The 27,125-nt window shown below is 35.0% G+C and overlaps 3 protein-coding genes across 9 annotated transcripts; all 3 read left to right on the forward strand.

Annotated features, from left to right (window-relative positions):
- Window positions 1–1,805: 1,805 nt before the first annotated feature.
- Window positions 1,806–3,185, forward strand: LOC140961347 (uncharacterized). Its single transcript, XM_073419819.1, has one exon. The coding sequence runs from the start codon at window positions 1,962–1,964 to the stop codon at window positions 3,006–3,008; it is 1,047 nt and encodes a 348-aa protein (XP_073275920.1). The 5' UTR covers window positions 1,806–1,961; the 3' UTR covers window positions 3,009–3,185.
- Window positions 3,186–7,207: 4,022 nt separating this feature from the next.
- LOC140971415 (uncharacterized) lies at window positions 7,208–17,400 on the forward strand. 6 transcript variants are annotated; one of them, XM_073433678.1, is made up of 11 exons: window positions 7,208–7,381; window positions 7,519–7,672; window positions 7,787–7,909; window positions 9,896–10,016; window positions 11,732–11,860; window positions 13,012–13,121; window positions 13,217–13,400; window positions 14,166–14,369; window positions 15,694–15,927; window positions 16,056–16,257; window positions 16,971–17,400. In XM_073433678.1, the coding sequence occupies exons 2-11, from the start codon at window positions 7,647–7,649 to the stop codon at window positions 17,063–17,065; spliced, it is 1,428 nt and encodes a 475-aa protein (XP_073289779.1). In that variant the 5' UTR covers window positions 7,208–7,381; window positions 7,519–7,646; the 3' UTR covers window positions 17,066–17,400. The 6 variants fall into 6 exon arrangements, with proteins under 6 accessions (XP_073289779.1, XP_073289778.1, XP_073289776.1 ...); XM_073433677.1 differs by having other exon boundaries at window positions 7,211–7,457; window positions 7,541–7,672; XM_073433675.1 differs by having other exon boundaries at window positions 7,211–7,441.
- A 1,884-nt stretch (window positions 17,401–19,284) lies between these two features.
- Window positions 19,285–23,231, forward strand: LOC140971416 (protein NDL1-like). 2 transcript variants are annotated; one of them, XM_073433681.1, is made up of 11 exons: window positions 19,285–19,603; window positions 20,836–20,935; window positions 21,070–21,167; window positions 21,319–21,407; window positions 21,514–21,574; window positions 21,652–21,738; window positions 21,817–21,894; window positions 22,004–22,060; window positions 22,177–22,232; window positions 22,350–22,485; window positions 22,686–23,231. In XM_073433681.1, exons 1-11 carry the CDS (start codon window positions 19,439–19,441, stop codon window positions 22,908–22,910), a joined length of 1,152 nt encoding a protein of 383 aa, XP_073289782.1. In that variant the 5' UTR covers window positions 19,285–19,438; the 3' UTR covers window positions 22,911–23,231. The 2 variants fall into 2 exon arrangements, with proteins under 2 accessions (XP_073289782.1, XP_073289783.1); XM_073433682.1 differs by lacking the exon at window positions 19,285–19,603 and adding an exon at window positions 19,712–20,741.
- The last annotated feature ends 3,894 nt before the right edge of the window (window positions 23,232–27,125 follow it).

Here is a 27,125-nt window from a genome sequence, read left to right on the forward strand (position 1 = left end):
CACACTGTTGAATGCAATTTAATCACACCTACCAATAATTGTGATAACGACCATTATATATTGGTCAGTTTGATACAAGCTAGCTGATAGTTGGCACATTCTCGATAAGTATATATGTATAGTTACGTTCATTTATAAGCCTCAACTGCGGGGGTGTAATTTGTATCAGAACAGTATGGGCAGTATCAGCTGAAAAGAATTATTTTAAATGATTTTATTAATATTTTTATTTCCTGTAAAAAAAAAATTAATTAAAAATAATAAAAATACTAAATTCGCCACTAGAAAATATGATTTTAATTTTGTCCATATAATTATGAAATAATATTGTAAGCAGCAAATAATTTTATATATCGTTCCTAACGTGATAAGTTTTTTTTCGAAGATTTGATATTTTTTTATTTCATTAACGATTCCTAAATTAATTTAACATTCAAAATTGTTCGAACTTTTGTTGTTGAGGTTAATCCATAATATAGGGGATAGCTACAGACGCAGAAAACTGCCACATTAGGGTTGTAAACCAAGTCTGCTCATGTGGCTGTCATGAATCAATTGTCTTTGGGTAAAACTAGCATGAGAAAAGCAATGTGACTAGGCAAGTTTTTATGAGTTTAAGTTGGTGAAGTTAAACCTAATTTGTCCGGGAAAATATATTTTAATAGATAAGACTAATATATGTTGGAGACAACACCAAAAACAAGGAAATGATAAGACTGATATTTAAGTTGACATGAGACATCACTAACAATAATACATGTTCTTCCGAGGATTCATGAATCTAACTGTCTGACTCAGCGACAGTCAAGTAAATACAGCTCGATCGTATTTTTAATATATACGAGGCTGCGCTCCAAAAATACATAAAGAAATAAATTTAGGGGAAAAAGAGTTCACTTTCATAATTGCTATGAAACGAATCATTGACCTGTAAATTAATGGGATATTATATATTAGTTAACAGAATAGAAATAGATATTGTTTCTGAGTTTTTGACGAGCCGTGGGACAGGAAAATTAGTGGACTCAAAGCTGAGAGTAAAAGAATAAATATTTATATAAATCGGACAAGTTCGCGAGTCATCAATCACATGCTATGGCCCATTGTGGGATACGGAAGTTCATTAATACAAGATAATATAAGCGACTCTTAGTTGTCACTCTCTTCAGGTAATCATTATGTTCATTTTATATGATAAAATATCATATAACTTTAATTACATAACAGAGAGTAGTAATCAAAATATTCAGATCAAATACAATTCATAACATTGAACATAAAACTAGCAATTTAAACTATATAATAACAAACAAATAAATAAATAATATGAACTCAAGTACTACTCAACATTATTTGAGCTTCACGTGAAATAGTTCCTAAATTAGTCGGACTTGCTCCATCTCCATCAAAACTAAGCTCATTCACAAGCGGCACAACCTATTGCATGGTTTTTACGAAGTTGGATTGTGATATTATAACAAGCTATATACATTTTCGGTAAAACAGTAATTGTTCAATCTTATTATTAGTATTGGAACTAAGGTTGCATCTTGGATTCTCATAACACTCAAGATATTATAATTATTAGAATTGAGATTGTAAGAGAACCACTACAAATATCTTTACCCGAAAAACAGATAAAATAAACATCGAAACTGATACACACTTTAAAAAATTTGAATGACATAATTATTATACATTATAAAACAACAACCACTCCATAACTTTTTTTTTATTACAAAATATAGCAACATGAATGATAAATATAATAGTTTTGGAGAGGTGTCACTATATAAAAAAAACATATCAAGGACAAGAAAAGGGTTACTAATCATGGTCCACGAGAGATTTCTGATGCATTGAGAATCCATGAATGAGAAGTTGCCTTTCAACCATCTTTTATCATTATTCGTTCTTCCATTTCTTCTTCCTCATCATTTACAGTTAACTCCGATCCTTCAATGGCTACCATTCCTCCATTCTTCTCCAACTTCCTCTCGTTCTTCATCCTCCTCCTCCATCTCGGCTGCTTCTTCACTGCCTCCCGCCGCCACCAGCGACGCAGCGGCCACAACCACCTCTTCTCCCCACCTTCCTCCTTATTCAACTTCAAGAAGAGACTAACCCCGCCGGCTAAAAACATCGCTTCTCTCCTCAGACGCCTCTTTTTCTTCCCTTCTTGCTCCTCTGATCCGATACCTCATCCTTCCTCCATCCCATCTCCTTCTTCCTCCACAAGATCCTTACGTTTGAATCCTCCGTCCATTGTCTTCCCCACGGAAGAGAATAACAGCGATAATCCTTCATTCTTGCCCACTGATGATATCTTCCCATGTTCCATATGCGGCGAAATCTTCCAGAAGTTGGCTTTTCTTGAACAGCACCAGTCTGCGAAACACGCAGTTTCGGAGCTCGTCGATGGCGAGAACATCGTCCGGATCATATTCAAAATGGGTTGGCCGGAGAAAGAAAGACACCTAACCATCCACCGGATCCTGAAAATTCACAACAGCTCAAAGATCCTAACTCAGTTTGAAGAATACAGAGAGATCATGAAGTCAAAAGCAGCGGCCAAGATCAAGCCATCGAGGGATGAAAGATGCATCGCAGATGGAAATGAACTATTAAGATTTCATTGCACCACTTTCATGTGTGAATTATCGGATTCAGCCATCTGTAATCACCCGTACTGCTGCGTCTGCGGGATTATCAGGTCCGGATTCTCTTCGAAGATAGATGGAATCTCCACGTTCCCGACAAGCTGGACGGCACACGTAGTGATACCGGAGGACATCGAGGAGGAGTTCGGGTTCATGAACGTGAAACGGGCCATGCTCGTTTGTCGGGTCGTGGCGGGCCGGATCGGGTGCGAACCGGGCATCGTGAACAAGGAGGATGCCGGGTTCGATTCGTTGGTGGGTCGGGGCAGCGGAGGGTTCGAGGAGGAGCTGTTGGTGTTTAATCCAAGGGCTGTGCTTCCTTGCTTCGTGATTGTGTACACTGTATGATTAATTTCGAGTGTGACGTGGCGTAATATCTGCCGTTGATATCAATTACAAATGCGCAATTTAACATTGACGTGTTCTTGTTTTTCTTGTTTAATTAATTTAAAAAAATTAATGATACGTTCATTTCATATTATTTAATTTAATTATTTTGTAATAGCAAGATGGGGGAAAATGGATAATTCATAAACAAACTTTATATTTGAGTGTTGGTCATATAACTGAAAATTGTTTTGATCCTCATATGACATGATATAATAGTATTGAAATATAGGACCATAGAATGAATTTTCATGTGGAGGGGTGATATATAGGTCCATCAAAGATTACACAAAAACTCTTATGAAACTGTATTACGGGTCAATTTTGTGAAACAAATATCCAACCCGATCAGACTCATAAAAAATATTATTTATTATGTCAAAATATTACTTTTATTTATAGATATAGATCACGTCAATCCGTTTCAAGAATATAAATCTATAATATCATCTCATAAGAAACTTTACTTTAAAGATTATCGGTAAAAGAAAAACATGTAAGATACATAAATAAACGAAGGCTTAGAATGACTAAATTTAGTTTTGTAATACTTGATTATTTATACTTACAAAGAAATATTTTATACAAAAGATTTTATTGTAACGAGAAACCATATCTAGAATGTTATAGCATCTCAAGAAGTCATATACACATTACTCAAAAAGTCATTGAAACTGTCAAATGTGTTTTTTCCTCGCTCGATGAGAACCTACCCGTAACACATAAGCTGTTATATCATCGAAGTCGATCTAAACTGCTTATGGCTTCGGATGCTCTGGGCAGTCATTGACGATGATGTCTATCAAGAATTTCAAGCCAAAATTTTATGAGGTATCAATGATATTAATTATTTTTCAACCTAAATTAGTTTGGAAAAAAGTTGTGTCCTCAACCATATGGTGATATTTGGCGTGGACTGTGGGGGTCGGTCTAAATTAAAGTAGGAAATGAAGTGGTGAATTGAGACCTTTTTGCTTTATTGCCCTACTATATTACAGGTGATTTACGTTAAAGCCAATTATTACGTTATTTTATAATGATAGAGACCCCATTTTTTCCCCATCTGTCGCCGTTGAGTACTTAAATCCCTCACTATTACGGTTAAACGTAACTTTTTTTACTTGGATATAAAAAAATAATGGTAAAATCAAGTGAAATACATCTGGCCACTATGGTAATAAAAAAGCAGCTAAGAATGATAAAAACTGGTTAATTATTTTTGTTGTTGGGAGCAAAAATAATTTTAATCCCTCTTGTTTGTAACGTACCAAAAGATCCGTCGACTTATTAATCACGGTCCACATAAGCATTTAATCCTCGATAAGCATTTTACTTATTGGCGACCAACTGATATGTCCAATGGCGAGGATTAAAAAAAACCTTAAATTAGGTTTTTTTTTAGCACATACCTATCAAAAGACCAATATGGTGAAGTTACACATATTTAAACGGACAAACGGCTTATCAAGTAACCTGAAGGTTGCTTCAAGTGTACATCCAACCATCTATGTTTATTTTTACACGCGAAGTCTATGATTTGCTGTGAAACCCACATTTGAGAACGAATAAAGACTACTGGATACAACCTAAGTATAATCTCTTAAAGATGATAGCTCGTTAACTGTTATTTTACCTATTTTTTGAGTTATCATGACTTTTGAGCAAGTAATAAGTTTTTTTTAAAAAAAAAAACATAAAACGTGTCTATAATTAGGTCGTGGAAGCATATAAAGTTTTCTATAAAATGGTTTCCATAGTGAGGACATTCCAACAAACCATGATTTGGGATGAATCAAGTTTCACGCTGTAACTTTTTATCCCAATAATCCTCGTGAGTCCTGACATGCCCCATTCAGCATAATTGCACTTCAATTTGGTTTGCAGACACCCAAAAGTTGGGGAACCAATTAATTACAACAAGCGCTCTGATATGGACAAGCAAGAAGGACCAACAACAACCCAAGCCCAAAAATAAGGACCAGCCCAAATAACAAATCCACGTGCAAGCAAACGTGTGACGGAATAAAATTGAGTATATTTTCTTCCATCCGGAAAAAAACGAAACAATTTAATTTTTAGATTTTTTTTTAAAAAAAGCACTTTTAAAAAATCGACTGAACATCTGCACACGGGCTAGTTACAGATACAACCATCATCTACATAATATTTTTTTTTAACATCCAAGTAGTTAGTTCTTAATTTTCTTAAAAGCCACATTAACATATTTAATGCTGATCCTGTCGTATGGAACTCCATGGAGCAATTTACAGTCAATTCCATTATGGAATAAGCAATTCAACAGGAGCCTTTAATTTAACCCAACTCTTTAGGTTCATTTCTTGGCCAAATCTTTTATCACTATAGGCTTCATTCTTGTAAAAACTTCCATCAACGAAATGCCGTAGCTGATCGCTTCGAAAATAAATCGAAAATCGCTAGGTAACGGGGCGAACAACAGTTTATAGTGTGTTTTACCTGGTGCAATGTAACTCATTGTCGCTATTGTCATTGTCTGTATGGTGCTTTCTCCATCCCCTAGTAGTTTTGCAATGCTAAAATCACACAAATGTGCAACCATATGTTCGTCTAGCAGTATGTTACTCGGCTTTAAGTCGCGCAGAATTATAGGTACGGGACAATCATGGTGGAGATATTCCAAGGCACTGGCTGCATCTATCATTATGCTGATTCTATCAATCAAATCTAGGAACATGTTCTGCTAATACATCCATTTTTCGAGGCTTCCATTCGGCATGTATTCAAGTATCAATGCCTAGAAATATTGATTTGAGGTAGAGCTAATGACTTTACATAGATTGTTGTGGCGGTTTCTCAGAACTTCACATTCGACTTGGAAACTCGTGAATGCATCTTCTGATTTCGAGTTGAAGATCTTATGGCAACGTTCATCCCATCTTCAAGCGTTCCTTTGTAAACAGTATCCAAAATTCCCACTGCCTAGAAAATTGCTTTCCTGTATCCGTTGGTTGTTTCAACGAGTTCGTGATACGAAACTCGAAATGGGGTTTTCAAACACAAAGATTGTAGTCTGTTTGGTGTTATTGTTTCTTTCGTTTGGTTTCTTCGACTCAAAATATCCCAATATAATAATCTTCATCACAAGGATAAAGACTGAAGTAATCGCCAACGAAATTAGCAAGATTTGAAGAGTTGATCTTTTCTTATGATGGTAGGATGGCACACCAAATCTTGGATCCCCACACCTAAATAAGAAGGATCGACTCGTGAGGTTTCAGAAAGGTCTATCATTAGGAATTTCGCCACTTAAATCATTGAAAGACACGTCAAATAGATTGTTGTGGGATAAGTCTAGGACCTCCAAATTCACCATGCTGCCTAAAGACATGGGGATCAACCCTTCAAATTCGTTTTGTGACAAAGAAAAGTTACTTGTTGGAGGGATTCGATTGTACTAGGAATCATATTGACAGATCAATCAAGCTTGTTGGAGGGATTCGATTGTACTAGGAATCATAATGAAACATATTTAATTTGATACATAACTTTAATAGAGTATTTATTAATTTTGATTTATAATCCTCAGTTTAGTTTTAAAAATTAGACTTCAAACATATAATAAAAATAAATAAAAAAAGAAATAGAATGCTTGCTCTAATAATTCCAGAACATCTTCCAAAGAGTTAAAAGATTTGGTTGAAGGAGAGGCACAAGAAAACAGAAATAGAATGCAATGAGTAAGTATTCTGACTTCATTCCATGTTAGAATAAGAACAAGTAAATCTAATAATTTACAAAAATTACAAATACCATTTTATGTTTGTATTTATCTTATATTTTACACCTTTATATTTATATTTATCTTATATTTCTAAAGGATTTAATTTATGAAAAATATAAAACTTGATAGACATTTTATAATGTTGAAAGTTATATAATTTATTAATTTTTTACTTTTGCCAACCTCAAAAGAGTAGATAAAATTTAAATACAGATGAGTTTTTATTTTTAATTTGACAAACTTTTAAGGGGGACTTGTAATTAATTCTATTTATTTATATTTTAAAATTTTAATTTAAAAATAAAATATTACCTAAAAAATAGAAATTTTGATTATTCTATAAAATAATATTAATTTTTTTTGGGGGGGGTATATGTAGGGTTCAATTCCAATATAAAACGCAAGACGAAGAATATCCGGCTAGTGTTTTGTATTTGCCCACAGTGCTCCATCCACCCCCCTCCCTTTCAGGGTCTCAATTTCCCCTGCGTTCGCAGTGCAACGAGGCGGTCTCCGCTTCCATCCATCGCCGGCGGCGGTGCGTATATCGTCCGAATACGCTGCCACCTAAATGGTACTCCATCTGATTCCCCTGTTTCTCTAGCCCCGATCGCACCATCTCTCATTGTTCTAGGTCTCGTCTCCTATTTGTAATAAATTTGTCTGTTTGCTGATTTTGTCGTTACTGATTAGTCGAGTTATTTTACGCAGCTTGTGATTTTGATTCTTAAAGTAAAAAGAAGAGGTGCGTATTACTTACCGATTGATAAATATAACGGCTGGTGGGGCTTGATGGTTTTGAAGCTCGCTGGCCCTTTCCTTTTGTAAAAGCAGAACAAATGGGTAGCATCGAGCCATTTAATCGGTAAACGCCAAAACCACTTGACGATTGCTTCGTATTTAATTAGTTTCTCGTACTCGTGTTCTTTCTTGGTTTTGGTTGAAATTTATATATCTTCTTGTTAACATTGATCAATAGATTGGTGAAACTTGCGGCAAGAGCATTTTATGATGACATAACAACGAAAGGAGAAAACCAGCCCAAGACTGGAAGAAGTGATAACAGGGGCATAGCTGTGGTCATTCTTGATGCTCTTACTCGGTATTACTCTTCTGTTTTAGCTACTTTGGCCAAAATTTGGGATCTTTTATTGATTTTCCTTTAGTTTGTTATTGATTTAATTTATGTGGTACTTATCCATTGGCAAGTTATGTGTAACCTCTTGCTTTTCATCAATTGAATGCTTGAAGAGTGAACATATAGAGCTATGGCGTGTTTGAATTTTTTCTAGCACATGGCATCACGAAGAAAAAGTTGGTACTTTTGTCAGAGTTATGAGTTCTATGTCTAGAATTAGTCCAAATACCATGTGTATGTAAACCTGCTAACTGCTTATCTTAACGAAAATTTTATGGAAAATTCGATTAGATTCGACAAGTATGAATAACAGTGGAGCCCTTCGATCAGTGTGGACTTGTCAAATGACTCAAATCTAACTGTAGGTAGTGCCAGGGATAAGGATTGGAGTAGCATACCGTTTGTTATTCAAGAATCCCGTATATCGCAAGGAGGGAATAGTTGCCACCCATGCAACATTTACTAGCTTTTAATTTTTAAGTCCCAGGTTCTAGGAGATAGGATTCCTAAGAGATAGAATTGGTTGAAAAATACACTAAAAGAGAGCTCTTGTACCAATGATCATCATCACTCCCTCATGATAGAGAGTTTGTGGCTTCATTCCATTAAGACTTAGAAATGTAGCTATAATTTTTATCTGTTTTGATAAATTAAAATTGTCGTCTCCTCAGTTATATCAATACAGATGGCTGATTTCTATACCTTCTAAATGGGCCTCTTCTCCTTTTTGATTGATCATAGAGATAGGTCTAGACCATCAACAGATTCAGATTATGTAAACTAGTTTTTCTGGATGAGAAATTCATCATTCTACTTAATAAATGTTTAATGGAAGTCACGACAGTAGTAGTTATCCATGAAAAATAGAAATAAGTTTCACGCTCTTAAAAGGGACCCCGAAGAAACAGAAATTCTTTGGCCCATGGGTTTATTCAATATGCGTACTTTGCAAAATACTGAATAATTTAATAGGTGTTCTCCAAAATATTTTAGCAAAGGCTAATAAAAGAGTAATAACATTCTGTTCCATGATTCATCCACCTTATTTTACTCTGTTGGTTTCTATATGGTGTACATGGTTTAAAAAGAGCATGATAAAGATTAAAGACATTGATGCTATTTCAATTTGATATTTTAGTGAACTACTGTGTATGTTCATCTGGAAGTCTAAAAGTGTTCAGTTGGTTTTTTAGTGTTTTGTGACTACATGAAGTTGCATAACACTTACACCTGTGAGTTTCCTGAGTTCCATATGAAATCACAGCATTTTACTCAAAGCCATAAAGTTTTTTTTGAGTAAATACGGCTAGTTGTGTTTTATTAATATGTTTATTTATAGGTAACATGAAAGGTAACGTTAGCTGTCTTAGTGGAAGAATTTGTTGTAAAATTTTGAAAAGATTGAGTGGAAGTCTTAATCAAGCTATAAGTGGATCTTGTTTTATACTACATTGTAGCTTATGTCTACTGATTGTTCAAGCCCTCAAAGGGACAGTGAGTGGTGAGTTTGGAATTATGAAATTGGTTGGTCTTGGAAAGAAAAATTTATGAATTCAACACTTTGATTTCATTTTGGTTTTCTGGAATTGAGGATATTAGGTGTGTGGGTAATGCCAATCTTAGTGGGCTTAGAGTGCGATTTGATAGAGAAGCTATGTAACCAAAAGTACCTTCTTTAAAATAAACATTTTTTTCTTATTCTAGAAAGTTATGTTTGGATGTAGAACTTGATTTAATAAACTTGACAGTAAAAGTCGAGTCTTCTAAGCTTCCTTTTCAACTTTTCCTCTAAAAATAAAATGGCCCATGTCCCCTACTATACTCAAACATGAAAACTAATTGGACTTGGACACCTAGAGAAGGCAAGATAAGATTTGTTTTAAGATGTGACTTCTATATCTGAACTGGATCTTGATGGATATTGAACTTTATGTTCATTATTTGTTTTAGACGCCAGTGGGTCAGGGAAGAAGATTTGGCCAAGGACTTGAAGCTTCACACAAAGCAACTTCGTCGAACTCTAAGATTTTTTGAAGAGGAAAAGCTTGTCACTCGTGATCACCGCAAGGAGGTTAGCTTTGCTTGTTGAGTTTTATGGCCAAATTCATCCTTTTTTACCATTATTTTCTTGATTTTTTCCATCCTTTTGTGATTTCTGAATCTCATTTTTTAACTTTTATTTTATTTTTTCCCTCCCTAGATTTTTTTTGTACCTTTTTTGGTATGGATAATGATTATATCTCCAAGATTATGCACACAAGATCTCACAAATGCGTGTATGTATTTATTCACGCATATATCTAATTATTGGTTATGTGCCCTTGTTTGCACGTATGTAGTAGATTCATGTAACTTTATGAATGTGGCCATTTTTTTATACACATGCATGGAAGAGAGATGGTGATTGCACTTGTTTATGTGGTGCTTCGAGATACAATTTGAAAACTCAGTGGAGAAGGACGAACCACCAATTAGAATATATGTGTCCATATTAGAGCCAATAGTTTTCTTTTAAGTAGAAATGACCTATTCCCTCCTTTTTCCGTCGCTTTAGTAGATTAGATTTTGCAAATCATGCTGCGATTTTAGCAGGCATTGTGTCATCCATTATGGCAAAGCATAATCATGTAATTGACCTTATAAATTTGGTTTTCTTGCTTGAAATCATTTCTTTGAATGCATGTGCTTGTTGTGTACTCTATGATATGAAGTTCACTTCATCTAGGTAAAAGAGGATACTCAAGTGTTGGGTTGGATTTGGTGGATAAATATCTCTGGTAGCTATGGAGAAGAGGAAAAAGTTTTTCTTTTTCTCCATAAAATAAAAATGTTTTCCACGAACGAATGATCATTTCTGAAGTTTACTTCCGTTTTAAATGGATTTGGATTTCACCCATGATTAGCCATTCATACTTGTTTCGATTAGATCTAAACAGCTGGTTTGCTTTCTTTGACCTGTTAACAGTTGTCTATGAATTTAGTCTTGTAAGTTGAAAGTTTTGGGTTTTAGTCATGTAACTTGTCCAAGTTTGGTTTCATAACATGACTTGGACTTTTTTTGTCAAAGTTTGATTTCATACAATGAAATGGATTTTTTTTGGTTTGGTACTTTTCTTGCCCTAAACCACTACATTGGATATTGTTTATTTGATACCGATACTCTCATGCTAGGCTCATGTGATAAGAATGAAGCTTATATTAACACGTTAAAATTTATATAAAAAAATAAAGAGAAACGACAAACTTTTTTTTTCTCATTTTGAAGTATTGAGGGTCGTTTTGCTTTTTTTTTTCCTTTTTTCATCAGATGAATTTTAATTTGATTAATATGAGATTTATTCTCATGATATGTGCTACGTAGGAGAGAATCAACGCCAAATAAACCATATTCAATGGATTTAGTGTTTCATACAAAAAAAGACCACAACAAAAAAAATCAAGTTACTGTATGAAAACCAAAATTTGACAAGTTACATTACATGACTAAAACCCAAAACAAGCCAACTTTCAGGACTAAAATTGCGGTTTTCCCTTTATTGGCCTGAATTCTAAAGTAATCTCTAAGTCAACATGCTTTGGTCTTATTTACCCTTTTCGTTTCTTTTTGCTTTTGGAGTACCTAGGATTGTTTGCAAAATATTATGAATAAATGCACTTTTTTGTAGGATATATGATTTGTCTCTGAAACTGGAATTACGGAGTTGGGCACCAGATGTTCGTTTGCAGTTCTTTTTGTATTTTGTTTTGGGTATTGCTTCAAACTAATCTCTCTTTGATATTTGGTAGACTGCTAAAGGTGCAAAAATTTACAATGCCGCAGTGGCTGCCACAGCCGATGGTCAGCAAACCGGGAGAGAAGGCGATGAAAAGCTTAAGATGCATACACACTCATATTGTTGTCTTGATTATGCTCAGGTTTTTAGCTTCTGAAGCCTTCATAACTAGAAGATATATTGTAGTAGACTGATATTATTTGTAATAAGCTAGATACGCGTGCTGAATTGCATGGTGATTTTTGAGAAATTTATTTCTGTTGAGGATGTTTAGCTACCTTGCTTATTTGAGAGACAAGGGCTTGCATCAAAGAGAGAAGGTTTGTTGAACTAGAAGAAATGAGAATATTTGAGGAGTGAGAAGAAAAGAACCGCAAAGAAGGTTGAAATAGACAGGATGGGTTTGTTGAGATGAAACAAAATCCAGCTGTTCCGCTTGCTTCAATGTTATATTAGCAACTTGTTACAGGCTCAGGTTTGGGGGTTTTCAGCTTGTTTACCGAGACAATGAAACACGAAGACATCAGTCCAAAGCCTTAGGTTTAATGCATGAAAGGAGGAGGAGTTGTTTTTTTTGTTTGGGGGGGGGGGGGGGGGGGGGGGGGGCGGAGTTAGTTACTTTTTTTAGTGGTCAGCTTCTATGTGAGTGTAGCTAGCATCGGTAGGAAGAGGAGAAGTTTGTTCTGTTAGGACATTATATTTGAGAGGTTGATCATTTTTTTGTGAACTTTTTTACCGTTAAAATCAATATATCACATTGTAGAGGTTTTATTCTTCTACGAATCTCTTCTTGTCCAGTTCTTATTTTGAATTCCAGTTGTCAGCAGTCTTATCACATTTCAACATACAATATCCTTAGTTTTCACAGGATAGAGACAAGGTCTAACATTTCTCGATTTGTTTAATTTCAATTTTCATGACAATATTGCATTAGATCGCATTATGTGACCTTTTAAAAATGCTCACCTTTTGCTAAATGTTTCTGATTGCTCGTACTTCAGGAAATATGGTATCACAAATTCAATTTCTTTTCCTTGAAGCATTAACCTTGTGTGTTAAAGTTTCTCATGGCTTGCATTTCATGAAAACTATTAGATGATAAATCTCAAGGTTTTTGTACTGATATTACTTTCATCCTGGTCGATCATTAGTATTGTTTCAGAGTATTTTTATCTGCAATGTGCCTATTTTTTTATGCGACTAAGCATGATGTTTCCACGTATAAATGGGCTGTCATGTATGCCATCTACACTCTATTTTGAGTTAGCGTTAAAATAATTGTTTTTCTTCCAGATTCATGATGTGGTAAGGTATAGATTGCATCGCATGAAAAAAAAGCTAAAAGACGAACTGGAGAGCAAGAATACGGTGCAGGAGTATATATGCCCAAACTGCAGTAAGAGGTTCTTATTCTCTTTCCCTCCCTTTTTTTTTCTTTAGCCTTTAAGCTTGTTTTTGTAGGAGAATTTGATAGTTTATGTCTAAAATAAAACTATAGATATACGGCCCTTGATGCACTTCGGTTGATTACTCCATATGATGAGTACTTTCACTGTGAAAGTTGCAACGGAGTTCTAGTCGCTGAGAGTGACAAATTAGCTGCTCAAGAATCAGGAGATGGAGATGATAATGCCAGGAGACGTCGCCATGAGAAATTAAAAGACATGCTAACAAATATGGAGGTTTGTTCTCTTGTAATTTATATTGAATTGTGTTGGCTTCACTCAACCTTCCTGAGTATATCTATGTGACAAAATGAAGAATCATGAACTCTTCCTAGTGCTATGAAACTACCAAGGTACATGTGGCATTTTTATAAGAAACCAAAGTTGTTTTTTTTATTTGTAAGATTAAAGTTTGCTCAGATGATAAACTATCCTCGTTGATGAAAAATTGTGATTACAATGGACAGCCCTATTTGAGTTTCTAAGCATGTTGCAAATATATTACCCACAACTCTTAACCGGTACACTTGGCATATTATTTGTTCCTTTTATATATTAAGGTGCTGGTTTTGAAATTTACTCAGTTTTTTTTATTCAGTCGAAACATACTCAATTCAAAATTATGCTTACTACCATTATATCTTCTGTACAACATATTTATCTCTGTTATGGCATATCTAACGAGCTGCCCATTTAGCCCGGTTCTGTTTATTGGCTCTTTTTTAAGATTAAGCGCTTGTGAACTCTTTTAGCAGGGGCTTGCCATCAAAAGCATTTCAACCTTATGAAAAATGGCTAATGTAACTGGACTCTTCTGGGGTACACTTGTCTGATAGTTATCATTCTCTTGAAAACTACACAATAGAAAAATTATTTCGAGTGTGATCTTAAAGAATGTGCGAAAAAACTTTTGTTTATCTCTTTTCAGGTCCTCTGAAATTTTTCTGTTGTGCTCCATACACCTGGTTTTTAATTAAGCTAAGAAAGTTTGGTGGAGTACAGGATCAACTAAAACCACTGATTGATCAACTTGGAAGAGTTAAGGATTTACCTGTTCCCGAATTTGGAAGTCTTCAAGCCTGGGAACTTCGAGCAAATGCTGCTGGCCGTGCTGGAAATGGAGACTTGAATTCCAATGATCCGTCTAAATCTTCTCAAGGTCTTGGGTTCGGTGGAACTCCTATGCCTTACGTTGGGGAGACAAAGGTTACTTTCTATAATACCTTGTTTTCACTTACAAGAAGTTTTTATTTTATTTTGTTTCTTGAGTTGAAAGTATTAGGAGTCATAATATTTGGAAGTATGGACCGATTGTATGGTATATGCTAATTAGGGGTGTGAACGGATATGGTGGACTGGATTTCAAGCTAACTTTAGGCCGCATAACTTATATTGGGTCCAGATGATATAAAAGTATAACTCGCTCGGTTAAAAATTGTTGTACATCGAGTTGGGTTTGGGTTAGCCCTGTTTTTTTTTTTTTAATGAATAAGTAATTTTGTTTTTTTAAGTATATAAGGTTAGGGTAAACATAAATATTATTCAAAAAATTATCTTTTAACTTATAATTATGTGATGTCAGTCCGCTTACCTGGATTATAAATACGCTTTCTGGATATAAATTGGGTTTTATTGGACTGGATTCAATCGAATGGGATTTCATGGTTATGATCAAATTTGCGGGTTTACAGATTTCGGTTGACAACTAATGCTAATCTTGTCAATTACCCTGCTACACCAAATCCTTCTCAAGATGCAACATTTTTACCAAGAAGAGGAGGATGGTCGGTGGTACGGAATTGATCAGGCTGTAGCATTTGATAGGTCCATATATTTTTTAGGATTGTCTGTTACTCGGATGCTTGATTACATGCTTTGAAATAATTGATCTCAGCTTCAGAAAGAGACCAAGCATGGGATAATCAATCGTACATAATCTTCCCCACCAAACTCTCTTCATTCTACATATATAACTGAAGGGTATGTGATTCTTGGTTGGAAAACCAGTAGGTTGGACAATGACTTAGGCTGTACCACAGGTTGGGGTGGGCTGTAGGTGTGGGGTGGAGGCTCTTTGAGGGAATTTCATAATCTTTTATCATGGTAAGGCCATGATGGATGACTGAGTCTGTTCTTCGCGAAGGATTAGATATCATTCGAAAGTGTGATTGGATTCTGTCCAATTATCATTTTGGATATAAGAAAGACCAACCATAGATAGGTTGACATGAGATTTATTGGTTTTGTCACCCTACACATACCCATGCTTGAGCAAATAATTCTTATTCTGAGTTGCAACTACTGTAGGCTGAAAGGTATGATCAGTACGATGTTTGTATTGCTGTTCTTTGTATGTCGAAGTGGCAATGTTAAGAACGCGTAAATATGGCGCATAAAGGGTTTCTAGCCTGATCAACCTACTCAATCTACTCTGCAGATTATAAGCCTGTATTTTGCTTATTTGCCTGATCAATATAAGCATTACAAAAGGAACTAATGCTACGGATATCTCAAAGGTTGAATATTGCAGGTTGAAGTTGCTTTCACTGGAGATGATGAGAAAGGAGAAGATATAAAATCAATTAATACTAATCCATCTATGAAAATTTTGCCTCCATGGATGATCAAGGAAGGAATGAATTATACGAAAGAGCAACTTGGAGAGACCAAGCCAGAGGCAAATATAGGTGGTAAGTTGGTGGAGTTGGAACTTTTGGATGACAAGAAATCCACAATTGTAAATAATGAAGCAAAGAATATTCAGGTGCGATCTGGCTTTACAGGTTTTATCAATTTTCTTTGAGTTTTTTTTAAAAATTTTCACAGGGGTTTTTCTTAATATTTATGCTGGTGTTGATTTTTTATTCTGAAATATACATTTTGTTTTGCCAGGATGAATATGTGAAAGCTTATTATGCTGCTATACTTCAGCGCCAACGTGAACAAGAGGAAATGGCTAAGACACATGAATCACCTAATGCTACTACCTCCGCTCAAGTATCTCTCACACTCACTGAGCGCCAAGTAGGCGTCAAGTCGAAACGTGATGATTATGAAGGAGAAGACGTTGAATGGGTGGATGCCCCGCCTACTGGTAAATATCGTCACGCTCTTTTCCTTTGGTCTATTTCCAAATTTTTGTAGAGTATACTATTTAAATAGCAACTGGAATTGGATTTTCCGGACATTCGGAATATTAAGAGGAATATAGGAATCGAGCCGAATATGATGGAAAATTTAAGGCTCGAATTTGCTCGAAATAGATATATTCAAGATCGATTCGAAGATCGAAAAATTTTAAATTTTTTATTCGAGATCGGTTCAAATCAGGGCTCACGTTCGAGTTCGGCTCGAAGTTCGAACATATTTGCGAGTTATTCGAATTATTGTTCGAAAATCAATACTCAAAAAGCTCGAAATCTATTTATTTAATATGTTTTTATATTATATTAATAAAATAACAAGGCTCCTGAACTATCGAACAATATAATTTAGGCTCGAATTCGACTAAAAATAAGTTCGAACAAGTTCGAGTTCGGCTCGAATTTGATACTTGCGAATACTAGTAAAAAAATTTCGAGTTGGCTCGAAAAACTCGCGAACCGCTTTGGTTCATTTACACTCCAGTAAGAACTTACCAATATCCCTTTCTGAACTGTGTGCTCCTATTTCTGAACCATGTCTCTTCGCAAGCGCTCAAACCGCAATAGAGTAAAACTAGACGCACTCAGAAGAAATTCGTAATTTGCTCCTATTGTTATTTTGATGAGCCTTTGACAAAAATGTGTGCTTATTGCTTTGTCTCAGGTAGCACATCTGTTCATTATAAGGTCGACTTAAATGTAGAAGCAGAAGCTTTTGAAGATGATGAAGACGATGACATCGACTGGGAGGAAGGTTAGATGGCCAAATGATGCAAATCAAGAAATTACATCTACTTTTGTGGTTGTTCCCATGACTTGTGGCTTGAAAATGATTTACATCATCTTACTTCGATCAGCTCTATGCTTACAAATTTTAGATTAATTATGTTTAGGTGATAGTGAATTCATCAATCTTGGTTTTTCTTTCGACTTCTGCCTTTGTCTTCAGAGGTGGTGGTGTTATATCACACTATATTTAGGAAGGTTAAGATCATGGTTATGTAAAATTGTTGAAAATTGTGAAGTTGAGGGTGCTTACATAAATAAGTAATGATATAGTTTTGGCTGTTGCAATACTATTTCGGTTATGGTCATGGAGTGAATTATGGTCATTTTCTTTAGATTCATATTTCTGTCGCTTACTTTTCCAATGAAATCAATTTTCATTTATTTAATTTGAATTACTTTGAATTAAAATATATATTACCAATATGTTCAAGTCAAACATAGAGAGAGATGCAAGTAATTTTCTGTCTTCTACGATAATACTCTGACACTGATGATTGGAGGTTTATTTTAATACCATCTATGTTCGTGAGGAGTAATGATTATATTAAAATTAGTTTACCTACTTACCATATATAATAATACAAATTTCATCCAATCTGCATTAATCTTGTCAGTCAACCATTTGACATGTTATTCCATTAATCTCGTACCATGAATGTCAAGCTTGTAAGATAAAGTATCATGTCTTGAACATGCTACATATGCATTCCACTTTGAATTTTATGTAGAGTATATGTCTAATATAGAATAGTCAATGCGGTTAATTTGTTTTAACACAGAATAATATGTTCATCTTCAGTTAAAAGAGTTGAGTTGGATTAGAATATATCGGTTATACAATATTAATAATCGAGAATAGTGTGAGAGAACTTGATCAATTTCTTATAATATATAGGGAATATTTTCAACCTCATTTTTAGATGACAAAAAAATATATAAATCACTGTTTTTAAGAATAATCTCTTGTGGAAATTAAATTAATTAAAATAAAAAGCATATTCTATTATGCTGTTCAAAAAGTCCAATAGTTTTAAATCCCAAATGAATTATGTCATTATGCAATTGGGTGGATCATTTTTTTTAAAAAAAAAATACAAACTAAAAATGCCATAATAATACTATAATGACAAAATTTGTTAGTTATAAAATTAATGAAAAAGATTTATAAGTGGATAATTATCATTTAATGCACGTTTAAGAAGAAGCAAAAGCCAAAAAGTATGCGGCCGTTGAGGGGGAGACGACAAATCAGGACAGGTGTCAGAATATTCCGTCAAATTTGTCGGTTTGATTGTTTGACCATAGTCCCAATTCACGGGCTGTACCTTGAGAAACTACACAAATGCCCCCGACATTATTTTCCTAATTTATTAAAATTTATTTATGGGCAATAATATTTACATTCCCATTTCACGTAAGTTATATTTAGATTACCAAAACTTTATTTATTCAGAAATAGGAATGAAATCCAATTTAGCAAATGTTATCCAAAAATATAAAATATCACATAAATAAAAATTAATTCTATTATTAACTACTATAATTGTTACCTTGGTATATGTTTTATTTCTAATTTTTTAATCAAGGGATGTTTCGTTTGTTTTTATTATTTATTTATAACATATCTTTAATTTTTCATAAGTTAAAAAAGCGTGTAAAAATATTTAAATGATACATAAATATACCTAAAAATAGAAGAGTGTAAAAAATTTTGGTTAAATTTATTTTATTCAAAATACCTATTAATTTTGGCGTGTAAAATATTTAATTTAACCTGAGGATAAAATGTGAAGAGATTTAAAATTCGATATTTGAAAAATATACATTAATTATAAAAAAAATAATTAACATAAGCTCCTTTTTTAAAAAATAAGTCATAAAAAAATATTTAAATGATAAATGAGATTTTATTTTTAAGATGATTTTTAATTTTCATATTATAATTGATTGAAATAAATTAGTTTTTTTCCAACTTAGTTGACATGCCACTTATCTAAAAAATTAGAAATAAATAAAATATATAGAGATTAAATAAAAGTAACAATTTGGGTATTTTATAATAGTTTTAATTTTTATTTATGTGCTAATAAATATTTATGAGTGAGACCGTCTCACACGAATTTTTGACCATTTTTTTATATATAAAAAAATATCATTGTCGATTTGAGAACTAATAACGAAATGGAATGATTTACAGAGAAATAAAGCGTCGGTGGAGAATTAATTTCCATTCCAATCAAATACAGAGAAAAATTGGAGAGAGATGAAAGGCGAGAGAATCGCTTCGTATATAAGCCATTAAAAAGCGCGAGGATTTCTGTATATGTATAAATATATATATGTATGTATAGATTTCTGGTATGTTTTTGCAAGAAAAAATTCTGGAAAGGAACGAATAGGGAGAGGAGTTTGTGCGTGCGTGGAGTAGAGGGAGAGGCTGCCGCTATGGCTGAATTAAGCGGCGATTCCGTTTGCCTCGACGTGGAAACCATTTATCTCGGCGGCAAGGTTGCTTCTTGTTGATTTTTCTTTTCTGTTTGGCTCGGCTTTGGGGTCAAATGTGTGCGCCGTTTCTTTCTTTTGGTTTGTGGCCGTTTTTCATGTCGGCATTTTTGTAATCTTGTTATATTTTTGAGTTAGTTTTTTGGGTGTTTTGTTTTTCTTGGTTAGAAAAAAATGATTTTTTCAACATGGGTTTTACGGTTTTAGATCTGCTTGTTGATTTTGTGAATCTGATTCTGATATTTACCGACGGCCCTTTGAATGTTGTCATGGTTGGAAAAAAGTTTTCTTTCCTTCATTCATATTACTCTTTTTATCTTAAAGTGGTCCCTACGATTCTGGAAATGAATGTGATTTCCTTGGAATTCAGTTGTTCAAGTTTCTTTATCTTCTCGATATTTGAGCTCCTTTTTTTGGGAACGTTAGGGTTGGTGTTGTCTTTATTTTTATTTCTTGAAATGTAAATAATGAATGTTGATCACGACAGCTGTTTTTATCAGATTTGGTTCTTGATTTTGAGAGCCTAACCTAATGTCATTATTATCTTGTGTTAATTGAAGACATTTAGAGTTCATATGCATTTGATTATATTTTTCTTGAAATTAAGTAGATATTTTTAAATTGAGTTGGTTTTGAAAATACTTGTTTCAGGGTGCGTTATTGGAAATGAAGATTAGATTTTAGTGGCTTTCTTGATCCTTGTTTCTCTTTTATTCTTCTATATCAGTCGTTATAACTGGTTTATCATCTAGAACATCTTGTGACACCTGTCGCATTCTTTGTTGAACTCTATTGGCAAGTACAGCTTGGTTGTTACTCTATCTATTGTGTCTCTTCTGCTAGTGGTTGGAAGTTGCAATCATCATATCATTCACATTTTTCAGCATTAAACTACTTTTTCTTTAGCATACTTTAATCATGAATGATTGGCGATTGGAAAATTTTCGTTTGTTTGGCCCTGTAATCAAATTTTAGTGAGCAAGCTAGCTAAAAAGTGGGTGAGAGCACATGTTTAACTCTGTCCTTTGGGATGAAAGAGTTTCATGTAAATGTTGATCATGTCCTTCACTTGAAGGATATAAAAAACTTAAGAGACGTTTCTTAGTACATAGCCAGTTTTATGTTTTAGGGCAAAGAATAAATGGTACAATGGCACTATGATTTTCTTACATGTCGAGATTTGAACTTATAATGAATGTGAACTACTGCTTACTATCTGTTTTGTATTCTTTACTCAGGAACATATCGTGCGGACTGGCCATGGTCCTGTATCTGTTATAGTTTATGGAGATCAAGACAAACCGGCCCTGGTCACTTATCCTGATTTAGCTTTAAATCGTGAGTGATGAGTTTGCTTACTGGTAGCTTTGTGTTCATTGTATAACATTTTATTGTTCAGACGTATGTGTTCATAGTTTTTTTCTGTCTGCAATCTGATAATATATTGTGCTTGAATCTATATTTATTGGCAGATATGTCTTGTTTCCAAGGATTGTTCTTCTGTCCCGAAGCTGCAACTTTGCTGCTTCACAATTTCTGTATTTACCACATCAGTCCTCCTGGGCATGAGGTTTGTGAATCGGCCAAATGATGTATGCTTTCATAGTAGATTTTCTCCTGCTTCTTGCAGTAAATTTTCGAACTTGTTGTGTATTTATAGTGATTCCAAACAGTATTACTCACAGAAAGTTTAAATGGGACTCTGGTAAGAGTTCTTGCAGTTGGGTGCTGCTGCAGTTTGTTCTGATGATCCTGTGCCTTCTGTCGATGACTTGGCTTATCAAATTCTTGAAGTGCTCAACTATTTCAGGTAACCAAGTGACTGCATTTACCTCCATTCACATCCGTCAGTGCTTGAAAGCTAATTTTGTCATCAGCCATATGCTTATAATGCTGCGATTTTTAATTTCGTTCAGGCTTGGTGCAGTTATGTGTATGGGTGTAATTGGTGGTGCTTACATCCTCACATTGTTTGCTGTATGTTTTAGCTATGACAGTTTTACTATTATGCTTTAATTTATCTTTTTGTGTGACATAGAGTTTTATGTTACCAGATGAAATTTAGGGAGCGGGTTCTTGGTTTAATCCTTGTTTCTCCTCTTTGCAAATCACCGTCTTGGACGGAATGGCTACGCAATAAGGTCTCATTTATTGTCTTCTCTGTCAATATTGTATGTTTAGTTAAAGTGATCAATGTCGAAATATAATGAATCCTGCAGGTGATGTCAAATTTGCTGTATTATTATGGAATGTGTGGTCTGCTGAAGGAATTCTTGCTTCACCGTTACTTCAGCAAGGTATATTAGTATTTCTATCATTCTTTCACCCAACGTGCCCCTGTTAACAGCCCTTGAATGTGAATATATTTTTTCTGTTAACCCCGTTATTTGCTTTTGTTTGTATCAGGAAGTTCGTGGTAGTGCGGATGTTCCGGAGTCGGACATAGTTCAATCTTGCAGAAGGGTATAAGTACTCTAATTTCTGTTATTTTTTCCCCAAGACTATTGCTTTACATGTTTTCTTTTTATCACAGTTTTATAGAGTTTAGCTGCGACAATTGTGAGTTTTTTATTTTCCAGCTGCTTGATGAGAGGCAGAGCATAAATGTGTTGCGGTTCCTTCAAGCTATAGATAGGTAATGATGCTCAAGGTTTTATCTTTTGTACTCCTCATTTTCTTCAAGGCTGTACGTTTGTGTTGTCTTGTTTAAATTCTGAAATAGTTGAACCTTTTGTCTTCCCAATATTAACAGGAGACCTGATCTTACGGATGGGTTGAAGACATTGAAATGTCGAACCCTGATATTTGTTGGCGATAATTCTCCTTTTCATTCAGAGTCCCTCCACATGACTGCGAAACTGGACAGAAGATACAGTGCTTTGGTCGAGGTAGCAATTAACGAACCATATACAAAGATATGCACATTTTAAAGTTAGATGAAACTCAATTCCTATCTGTCCTGCTAAATCTAAACATCTTTGTCAGAAATATATTAATAATACTTCTGGCTACTTTGCATGATAGATATCAATTCGTGGCATCACTCAGACCTGTGCTTATGGAAGAATGAATGCCGTTTATTTTACAGGTTCAAGCATGTGGATCAATGGTGACTGAGGAGCAACCACATGCAATGCTAGTTCCTATGGAATATTTTCTCACAGGATACGGTCTGTACCGGTCGAGTCAATTCAGCAGCGGCAGTCCTAGAAGTCCATTGAGCCCATCCTGCATTGCACCAGAACTCCTCTCCCCAGAAAGCATGGGATTGAAGCTAAAACCGATCAAGACTCGTCTGTCGTCCCAAAGATAAGTTTAGTTTGGTTCTTACTCTGTAAATTGGACTTAAAATAGTTCCTTTTTTTCACTCATTTGCCAGATGCTATTGTTGCTCAAGTAATTAAATAGGGTAGATATTGTTGCTATAGATAGAAAGACAAAATTCTTTCTTGAACATAAGGTGGGAGTGGGAAGTTTGTGGGATCATTCGTTCATTTGTAGGCAGTTCTTGATTTGTTTGTATGATCTGTAAATCGTGACTTGACATTTATGATGACAGCAAAGCAATAAAAATAAATACAGAGCAAAGTGAGATGGTGACTCTTTTTTGCCTCATTTAGCTCAATTATTGTGACCTCTCTCTATCGAATTCTCAATTTGCTTGTCGAAAGTGGACATATGGCAAATAACTCGCAAGAAGCACATGTAAACCAACAAATATTTTTGGGGTCTTGAGATTGTTTTTCTGTTTCAAGAATTATTTTATTTTTTTTGGAAGATTGCTTTAATGGGGTCAGCAAGAAGATATAAAAAACCGATTTCACTAACTATTGTGGGCTGGTCTGTCTGTCTTATTATCATTATAAATAACTCTGGTCCTAGCGATCACGCATTAGTTCGATAGTATATGAAATAATGTTCTCCGTGGATTGTCTCATTCTTTTGGCAAGTTTATTTATCAATCGTTTTTAATGTAAAATTATAATGCAATTTATTGATATTCATTGATGTTGCTGAAATCCGGGATGGTAGATGGGAGGTCGGATCTTCATTTGGAGAGCTCGAATTGGACCTTTGAAATCGGAAAGCTCAAACAAGAACGTTAGAAGGGGGCTCGGAAGGTTGTTCCGGTGTAGCTCATGCGATGCTCAAGTCAGAGAATAGAAAAGAGAGAATATTGCGTGTAGAGTGAGTGAGTATATGAATCATTAAACAATGAATGAAATCTGGTATGGTAGGTCTAGATTCTCAGAATCTAGGACGAGATTGGATTAAATCTTCGTGGGTTTACCTTTTTGAGCTTTATTCTTGTGGGATCTATCCGTTAATGTCTGAGTAGGAGCTCTCTTAGGCAGGAGCCCGTCTATAGTCAAGACCCTGTGGAGCTCGGCCGAGACATTCCCCCAATTGACACGTCACCATAATCTGGGAGGTCGGCTCGGTTCGTGATGGGAGGTTGGCCACCTCTTTTCGACTGGCGAGATTGCGGGCGCTTGGGAGGTCGGCCTGAATGACCTCACGAAGGACCTCCCACTAGCTTCGTATGAATGAGGTGACCTCTCGACAGGTTCAGTCGTGAAAAAGACCTTCCGGAATTTCTGAGTACTGGGCCCAAATCCACCTGGACTATCGAGAGTGGGTATCACGTGATATGGTAAAAATCCTTTCATATCATCAATTATATTTTAGAGATATTGCAAAATATTGCATGAATATGCACAAATGTAGTTATATATTACAAAATTTTATATCTAAGATTCTATACATATAAATAAATGGTTCATAACCCTAATCAAGGTACGCTTTCATATACAATTATTTATGTTAGTCTTGTATTTTTCTCACAAACACTATACTGACTTTGATCGTCGGAGTGGCTTCACCTCCGGGTGGAGTCGTCTCACTCGTTTTCTTTAATACACAGTTATATTTTTTAGCAGTTTGATTCGTCTTATTAAAGAAATTTGTTCGTGATAATCGGTTTAAGGCATTTTAATGAATGCGAATTTTTTGATCGCATCATCCATGGAATAGCATGTTACGGTGGTCCCAATCCCAATCTCAGACAAAGTCTCGACTCCAATGAGGATCTCATCTCAAAATCATTTTACTTAATCGAACATTGATCAAAGTGTTCACAAAAAATATGAACTGTCAACGTCGAATTAACATCATTCCATCATCTCAAACCAAATGGCATGACTTTGGTTAAAAAAGAAATTAATTTGTCACATCATTATGACTGACAAGACGAAATTAATATAATAACGGTGTTAAAGAAACGGGCAGAGCTGTGGAGGCTTCGGCCATTGAGAGGGCGGTGCCAGCGCCACCGGAAGCGAGCTTTTATGGACTGCGGAAACCGCTGCTAAGTGGCTGAAAACACAGTGATTGTGTTTGATTTCGACAGAACGCTCAAATATGGGTTTGACCGATTAATTTGTTCCTTCAGCTTCGAAGCACATTGCCATGGAACAGTCTCATGGTCGGCCATCTCTCTCTCAACGATAAATGAAACGTCAAATTTGGTGGAAATCCTTTTATGTATATCCATTTTCCTTGAATTAGAAAATAGTAGATATATTTTGAGAATGATTCTGTTGTTGTTAAAGCCTTTGCTTGGTTTTTCCCACTTCTTATTATTTGTGTTTTTCTTCTCTATTAAATGTTTTCATTAGTATTTTGTTTTCTCCCATCCTAAGTGAGATTTTGCAGTAGAGTGAATTCTTGAGATTGTATTGTGAACATGTAAAACTTGTAGACACTCATGTTATGAATATCCGAGTTCTTGGAGTATTCAAAGTAGCGAAGAACCTCGGAAAATACAGCAAGCAAAAGTCCCTAATTGTGTCATGTTATTAGGGTTTAGGGTGGGTTTGCCAGGGAGCAAGCAAAAAGTCCCTAATTACTTTTGTCGGCACGTATACTCGTAACTTATATATTAAGTAATATTTTAGAAAAATAAAAAACTAGAAGCACAAATATTAACTATTGAACAAGCATAGAAGGATATGATTGCATTATCACGTCAGAATTGTGTCATGATGTTTCTTGGAATTTCAAGAATTAAATTACCAAAAAAAAACTAAACCTTAACAAATATATCAGATGTGAATCAAATTTTATTCAATAAAATTCATGTAAAAGTATAACAAATTAATGTCGATGTACAAAAATGTATAAAATTCATGCATTCTCTGAGCTGGAAATTGATTCGGTCCGGCGCACACTGTAACTCCCAGTCTTCAAAAATCCGGCAAGGTTTCTCTGTGCAGGTAGATCGTATTGACTAAAAGCACGTTGTCCTTCACTTATAAGCATGCCTATTTTAACACACAGATTTCCCTCTCTTCGTTCCGAAACCGGAAACATCACCTGCATCTGAAGGCATTGCGAATCCCCTTTTCGATCTCTAAATATTCATGCTTCCTGCTGCTGTTAATTTGATGATCAGCTGCCATTCTTTTCAGTTTCTGCCTCTTTATCATGGCGCTCAACCTTTCTCTCCTGATAATATTCCCAGTTTTTACTGGAACTGGAATTGCATCAAGCCCCATAAGTTTGGCCACCACCCCTGGATTGCACCAAATAACACCCTCCCCACCAGGCATTAATATCTGATCAGTTCTCTCAACCGGACCCAAATTTGTGAAAGAACACCGATACATGGAGCCTTTCCCGTCAAGTGAAAACCGCGGACACTGATCCAAGACGTTTCTCTCACTTCTCGGGATATCGGAGCTGTTTACACACGGCATTCTATGCTGAACCCCGACTTCCCCGTCATTCAGTGCCTTTGATCTTCTAGATATTCTCTCCTCCATCTCTAACTTCAATATCAACTCCTCCAGCGTCGGATGGCTCTCCTGCAATGGAGAGTTAACAAGTACTGGTTGCGCCACCAAAGTGCGATGATCTGCTGCTTTGTTCTGGTCTAGTGTGGAGGTTGAGATGTCACTATTGCAAAAGTTTCTGAACCCCTTCTTCATCTTTGCTCCAAGAGCATTCTTGAGCAGAAACATAGAGAAGTCCTTCATTTTTTGGTGATTTATACTCCAACAACGGATTTAGCTAACTAGTTTGACAAACATATATATGATCAGTAGTTAGCCCGAATATATAAATGGAATAGCGGCGACAGTTTTTATTGCATGTTTCTTTCTTTAAAACTACTCACATGATGAATGAGAAGGTCTCACGAGAGCTCCATGCCTTTTTATGAAAAGTTACAAAGGGAACTTTGGCTTTGGAGGTTCATCTGCTCAAGTTTGTTGAGTATGTTTTAATGAGTATTAAAGTCCAAATTTCCTAATTTTTTATTTTCATAGTTTGGGATTAGACATTAATTTGCAAAACAAAAATTAAAACAAGTGTAAAAAATATATTTGGAGACAATGTGATAATGCAATGCATGATTTAATTTTCCTTTAAAACGATCTTGCTTAAATTTTTTCTTTGCAAAATGACTGTTTGAAAAGACAGACTAGAAAACAAAATTGAACTGGTTATATCTCAAAATCTTGGTCAA

This window comes from Primulina huaijiensis, chromosome 2 (assembly GCF_012295235.1).
Source record: "Primulina huaijiensis isolate GDHJ02 chromosome 2, ASM1229523v2, whole genome shotgun sequence".
In the NCBI taxonomy this organism is placed as follows: domain Eukaryota; kingdom Viridiplantae; phylum Streptophyta; class Magnoliopsida; order Lamiales; family Gesneriaceae; genus Primulina; species Primulina huaijiensis.